This window comes from Centroberyx gerrardi, chromosome 1, assembly GCF_048128805.1.
Source record: "Centroberyx gerrardi isolate f3 chromosome 1, fCenGer3.hap1.cur.20231027, whole genome shotgun sequence".
Taxonomy (NCBI): domain Eukaryota; kingdom Metazoa; phylum Chordata; class Actinopteri; order Beryciformes; family Berycidae; genus Centroberyx; species Centroberyx gerrardi.
Window position 1 is genome coordinate 8,085,646 of NC_135997.1, and position 7,100 is coordinate 8,092,745.

The window sequence follows — 7,100 nt, forward strand, 5'->3', positions numbered from 1 at the left end:
AAGAAACTCCCAGAGGTTTATAAAAACATCTCAACCCAAAAGGAAAAAGAGAAAAAAAAAATCAAGATGACACACAGAGACAAAGTTAATTTGGGACAGAAACCAAACCAAACAAAACTCAAAACAGAGGCGGATGGTACAAAACATCAAAATCCATAAGTAAATAAAACAAATGCGTGGGGAAAGTGAGAGTGTGGTAGAGCGAGGGAAGATGCGAGTATGTGTGTTCAAAGAGAGAAAGAGGGAGATAATGTGTATTGTGTTACATGTAAGATGTGTGTGTTGTACAAGGAGAGAAACAAGTAAGTGAGAAAGATGAAGAGACAGAATGCATGCTTTGTCTTAAGGGCAAACTAAGAGGAAACTCCAAGGTTTGTTCAGCAGAGAGCTTACAGCAGCCCGAAAGTACGGATGACCTTTTGAGCGCAAAACCACTGTTATTCCTTCGAATCTCTCTGCATATTTACAACATTCATTCCAGAGTTTCCCAGAATTGTTTGTCCCCCCTAACTGGATTGACCTCTGTTTGTTTACTTCCCGTCAACTTCCTGTGACCCAGATGAGAACGAGTGTCAGAACAGCCAGATCTGCGGGGGAGCATCGTGCCACAACACCCTGGGGAGCTTCCGCTGCCTCTGCCCCACCGGATTCAACTTCGAGCAGGGCAGCGGAGGCTGCTCAGACATCAACGAGTGCTCCTCCAGCCAGAACCCCTGCAACTACGGCTGCTCAAACACAGACGGGGGCTACCTCTGCGGCTGTCCACCCGGATACTTCCGCGCAGGACAAGGGTACGTGAGTGACTGAGCATGTGTGAGAGGTGATTTTAGGTGTTTATAGTCACTGACGGCCATGTCTGTTCTTCCAGGCACTGTGTCTCGGGTGTGGGCTTTACCAGTGGTGGCACCAGTATCGGACAGGGAGGAGAGCCGGACGATAATTCTCTGTCTCCTGAGGCCTGCTACGAGTGTAAGATCAACGGCTATCCCAAGAAGGGACGCAAACGTCGCAGCACCAACTCAACACTGGAGGAACCTCTGGGTGACATGCAGGTAATCTGTCTGTCCGTCTTCTTACCTGCCTGTCTGTATGTATGCCATTCTCTCTAGATAATCAGCGAACACGATTGTCACGTTTTAATTTTCACTACACCTGGTTCGTCTTTCTGCAGCCGGGTGAGGAGGACATGGTCAGCCTGGCCAGTGTGGACGTCGAGGACACCCTGCAGTTCCACCTGAACATCAGCGACCTGAGCAGCCGTGACCGCATCCTGGAGTTCACCCCGGCCTTATCCACGCTCAACGACCACGTGCGCTACACCATCGACTACGGAAATGATGAAGGCTACTTCAAGATCAACCAGAGGGAGGGCGTGAGCTACCTGCATCTGACCAAGAAGAAGGCCCTTCCCCCCGGGGCCTACGACCTTCAGATCAGCAGCGTTCCCCTCTACAGGAAGAAGGAGCTGGCTGAGCTGGAGGACAGACATGATAAAGACTACCTCACAGGACAGCTGGGAGACATACTGAAGATGAGGGTGCAGATCATCCTGCATTAACCACCATAAGACTGAGACAGGCAGACGTTGCTAGCAGCTGCTAATCCAGGGTCAGGCTCAAACTCCCCGAAAAGGCCAAGCCTGAACCAACAGGAGGGGAATCTCTGACTCTGGGTCAGCGGTTAGGGGCAACTTCTACCTGCTCCAATAGAGAGAAGGGCTCGCCACCAAAGAGACAAGGGGGGGAATGGGGGACTGCATCATTTGATTCCCAAAGGTGATTCTACATATCATAGATACAATCTCATGGGTTTTGTGTAAAACGCCAGCTGAATCTGGCTGTATGAAAGATTTGAAGGTCAAATGAAGAACACATTGCCCTGACAAACAACTTCAGCTGTGTGTAGAGCGCTCTGGAGAGTGTGAATAAGGCTTTTTAAGTGTAGGGTTTAATTTTGTATAATGATATGTGGAATCAGGCACCACTTTGAAGGGCATGTGGACTGCAGAAGGCTCTGATGGCTGAGTTTTCAGTAAACTCAGCTTAGGTGGAAGAAAAGGGTGAGTCCCAATAGTCTGAACTGACTTCATTTCCTCCCCTCAGGTAAATGACTGAACAAACCTGGATGCGTGAAAGCAATTATCAAGTTTCTCCTTCCCCCAGATATTAGTTTATTGGAGCGAAGATGAAGCACAGGATTAGGAAATGTTTAGGAGAGGAAAGGAACACACTATGGACTGTTGAGGTGTAGCCATGTCTGAGCTTGAATGACTCCTTCTGCATATTTAAACTATGCTTTTCCATCTTTCCTACTGACTAGAATAATTCATATTTACTGGTGCTAGCAACACGTCCACATAGACTTCTGAATGCACTGTACTACTCTACAAAACTCAGTAGTCAACAAAATGCAATCCCGTCGGCCGTTCTTAAGATTTCATGTGTCTTTGCAACCAAAACAAAGTTAGCTTCATAGCCTGTCTGCTCTCCTCTATACTACATGTAAATTAAGTGTGTTTATACTGTAATAATCAATGCCACTTTTAATCTATGAAGCATTTGTAAACTAGAGGAAGCCCCTGGAATGGAGGGGTTTATAATGGTGCTTATAATGACCAACTACTTCCTTTGTAAACTGTGTATACATACACACCTGCACACACAACACACATTGTGATGATGCCAAACCTGGGCCTTCATGATTATGCACTGAGGTCTTCATGGCCACACATTCTCTCACAAGTACAATCAGTGCTGCATCGCCACGGACCAGCCTTAGACACCTGTCTGTGTTCTCTGTTCACATCAGTGAGGGTTTAGTTGTAAATTCACAATAAAAAAACATATTTTTGGTGTATATGTACTCACTGCTGTGCTTTCTCTTTATCCACTTTGGATCAGTTTTGTAACAAAAGTTCGACAGTGGGCTGCTGGCCTCATCTTGTATATCCCTCTTCAGTGTTTTGTCCCATTCAAGATGAAACCAAGCCAAGTGCAACATAATGTCTCAATGTTTTAGCTAGTATTACTAACAATACCACAAAGAAAGCAATTATGGAGCCATAAAAACTGGCTGAAAGATTACACCGCAGACTGAGGAGATGCAATCCTTGCCCTACACTGCCCCCATGTGGACATGCAGAAGATAAAATGTGTGTTTTTAGTTTATGGAGATTCAGACAAGGAGGAAGCCGACCAGACAGTAGTCAATCCTTTACGAAGAACATGTGTGTGACAACTGCAGTATAAACACAGGACTTTACATATTAGAAAAAAAGAGCTTTATTTATATAACAATCAAATTTTTCACAATTTCACAATGTTATGTTCCTATGTAGCAAAAATATTTGGAGTGTTCAGTTGCGTCCAGTCGAGCCAAAACCCCCAGCGCCACGCTCCGTGTCATCCAGCGTCTGTAAGAAATAGCCAAGGATTTCTTGATTAAATGATTGAAACTACTATAATGATGAGACAGAAAAATAAGAAACCAACTGTAGTGTTGAGGTGCATCCAGTGAAATGTTTCTAACAATGACTGCAAAATATTATGCTGTATTTGTGTGTGTGTGTGTGTGTGTGTGTGTAACAGTGATCACATTACCTCTAGCTCCACCAGATCTGGGTAGCAGATCCTCTCACACACCAACTGAGCCACTCGGTCGCCCTTTTTCACTGGCAGACAAGAAGGAACAGGTGGAGAGAAGACAACGCTTTGTTAATAACATACTGTACAAATTGTTTTCCAGACATTTGCACAACATAAAATGAGATCTTGGACCTTTGGACAGTAAAATATTTTTAGCGTTTTTAATTCTTACTGTTTACTTTGAATGTGAAATGAAACAATAACTGGCACCGTAACTATGAAGTTCAAATGCAGATAGTCATCTTTTATTTTAAGAATACTTTCAGTCACGTGTGCTCCCCTTTCAGGAAGTCAGTATTTGGACAGAATAAGTCAACGATGTGGGCAATTTTAGTATGTAGTCAATAAATCCTAAAGTGCAATGACTTCAATAAGTCTGCAATCTGTACACACTAAACTTTTTTAAAAGATTATTTTTTGGCATTTTTGCTTTATTTGATAGTTGACAGTGTTGAGTCACAGGAGGGATTCAGCGTATTTCTACAAGAATTTATCTGTGGATGATACTTTTATTCTGAGGCAGTATGGAGAACATTGTTGGCTAAATCATTACAACTAAAAGTTGTTTCTCCCAACTAATAAACTATGGGGAAGGTATTACATGTACATGTGAGGAAAAGCTTCTGTCACTGATGCTAAAGCTCACCTTCAAAGGCCTCCTTGTTGAAGTTGAAGAGCACAACTCCCACATTCCCTCTGTAGTCCTCATCTACGACTCCAGCTGAGGGGAAACATTCAAATCAGGATAAGTGAATAAACATAAAGATAAAACATTAAAGTCTTCATATTAACTCTTATTAAAGTTGAGTACATAATATGTAACAAACTCACCACCAACATCAATGAAGTGTTTTACTGCCAGTCCAGATCTCGGTGCTGAGAGGGAAATATGACAAGAATGAAATAAAATAAGAAAATAAATAAAACTTGGATCTGTCTGTACTGAACACAACTCACACAGCCCACAGACAGGACAAACTGCATGAAAAATGCCAACTTGTTCACTCACCCACTCTGCCATAGTAGCCAGATGGGACTGCTATCTGGATGTCTGTCTTCACAATGGCCTTGTCCATGGGACCAATGGAGTAATCATAGGCGCTGTTTGAATTCAGAAAATTATAATATCCTTTAGAAAACTCGGCACTGGATGAAATTAGCAGTACTATCTATTACATTATGGCTGGGAATCACACTAACTTTACAACTTTTGTGAACATGATATTTTTATTGCATCAGATAAAATTACCTCATTCTTGCATGCATGCAGAAATTAGCAGCAAATGTCAAGTATAACCAACCTGTACAGGTCGTAGCCTGCAGCTTTAGCTGACCCTCTGGTAGGTGTTGTGGCGTGCTCAGACAGTTTAGCGAATTTGAGGACAGGTTTGAAATCTTCAGGCAACTTTTCAGTCCTTGCCCTCTTCGGTGGAGAGACAGCAGAAGCATCTGTAACCTCTAGGGCAGGCATGTTGGCAAAGTGTGGACAGTTAAAAACCGGTACTGCAATAAATAATATAAACGAGTAGGCTAATACTACCTATGCAGTTACAAGAAAGGCCTTTGTCCAGATAATTTCAGGTTAACGAACCAAGAATTGCGCTCTCTTTGTTGGCGGGTCCTGTTACTTATTTGACTTTGCGGAACGGGAAGTGAATTTCCCGCGCTGGAAGTTGCTCCGCCCCCCAAAACAATTTATTTTCATCTGAAACGCGCTATGGACTTAGAAGTTTGATAAAATTAAATCTAACGTTTACTATATATGTGTTTATGAAAATAGAATGGGACGTTTATTTTTTTCAAGAGCAGTGAATTGAATAAGTCGCAAAGGAAATATGCTCTGTAACTATGGCAACACTTCCACCGTCGTCACCACGCTGCTTTTTGTATGCACTGCCAGCTCTCGCGAGAAAGACTCGTTTACAAACAAGTCTAAACAGAACCTCCTTGGTCTAAACCAAACTAAGCTAAGCTTTACAGAGAACACGAGAAAATACTCTAAGAATACTGTAAGTCTCACGACACACTGGCATTACATCTGAGTGGTACAAAAGTCATATTTGTGCTGCTTATGCGTTCAATACATGACAGATAAATCAGTCTTATAACCACGTATCTACGTAATGCTAGGCTGGCTAGCAAAGCTAACAACCCATTGACATAATGCTATCCATCCTCGTCTCTTGCTTGCCTTTGCCTTTGGTGAGCATCTGAATGTGAAATTCCCTTCCTAAGAAACGTTGAGCAGCAACAAAAACCGAAGAGCACGGTAAATGTAGATCCCGTAGCCTATGTAACATTCGCGTCATATTGCTTGCTAACAGGTATAAACACTGCTGATGCCATTCAGGACGACAGTACGACACTTCCTCTCCCTCCTCCCAGGCACGTCCACGCTAATGAACAGCATCACAGTCTGCTAGCCCAGCAGGTTCAGTCTAGCTGAAAAATAACAGCATTTTGTGTTTTACCCTCCTTGTGTCCGGATTAGCTCGTAGAATAAATTCTATATCCACTCCAACCCCCCTTTGCAGCCCATTTAATGTATGCCTATGTACATCGGTGCGTTTTCTAAGTTGGCAGGTCATAGTTTTTACTTTGTTTAGTAACAAGCATCTTCCCAGGACAACATTTGTGTTATAAAAATTGCATTTCCAAAGCTCATTTCCCCATGTGTGAGCTGCTTAGTGATACCAATTATCTGCAGTTTAGACTGAATCAGTAATCAAAACAATAATTCACTCTCTAATTTGTATGTAATTGTACAATAATTGCACACATAAATCCTCTCAAACTGGCAACCACAGTTCATTATCGATGACGTCCTTTTCATGAAATCTTTCTCACTTTAAATCTCTGGGCAGACTGAGGCAGATTTGAGGCAGACAAGTTAAATCTCAAGTGCATTGCTGCCCTCCACTGAAATGAATCAGTATTTTTCACATTCAGTGACAGTATTACACCCTGAATAAATATTTTGTAGGCCTATTTAAAATTTTATTTTTATAAATATCTTGTATTTGTTAAAATCCACACCCCTATTCTCACCGACTTACTTTCTACTTCCATTTTTTACTGTTGCAGGAAAGCATCTTCATTTACCCAGATCAGCACTGTCTTGTTTTTGACTTCTTGCTCCGCTTTACTGATAACAAAATATTGGAATCTTTTGATGCAAGGCATGAGACGTTCCACATTTCCCATATTTCACCAGATCTCTTACACACTACCACAGCATGCCTATACGTCTACACATGTAGGTTGTCAGTTGAATATGTGCGTATGGCCTTACCCTAAAATGATCAGATAATCCTCTCTGGTAAATCTACATCAAGATAATGACATCTCCCTTTTTTTCTTACCCTAATGTTTATGTAGAAATCTTCTACTTCCAGAAACACTTGCAATTTCCCGAACCTCACAATATTGATTGAGGTCGGTCCTCCAGTACAGGCC

At 42.3% G+C, this 7,100-nt stretch overlaps 2 protein-coding genes across 2 annotated transcripts in view; one reads left to right on the forward strand and one right to left on the reverse strand.

Annotated features, from left to right (window-relative positions):
* Positions 1-2,862, forward strand: part of fbn1 (fibrillin 1) — a 64,641-nt gene extending 61,779 nt beyond the window's left edge. Inside the window, exons 64-66 of the mRNA XM_071901516.2 lie at positions 560-791; positions 869-1,052; positions 1,172-2,862. Coding sequence (XP_071757617.1) covers positions 560-791; positions 869-1,052; positions 1,172-1,558 — 803 coding nt within the window. The 3' untranslated portion in view covers positions 1,559-2,862. The remainder of the gene's footprint in view (positions 1-559; positions 792-868; positions 1,053-1,171) is intronic.
* A 403-nt stretch (positions 2,863-3,265) lies between these two features.
* On the reverse strand, positions 3,266-5,574 carry dut (deoxyuridine triphosphatase). The gene is made up of 6 exons (XM_071901507.2): positions 4,946-5,574; positions 4,654-4,745; positions 4,476-4,520; positions 4,291-4,365; positions 3,600-3,670; positions 3,266-3,412 (listed from the first exon to the last, which is right to left on the reverse strand). The coding sequence occupies exons 1-6, from the start codon at positions 5,113-5,115 to the stop codon at positions 3,356-3,358; spliced, it is 510 nt and encodes a 169-aa protein (XP_071757608.1). The 5' UTR covers positions 5,116-5,574; the 3' UTR covers positions 3,266-3,355.
* Between the last annotated feature and the right edge of the window lie 1,526 nt (positions 5,575-7,100).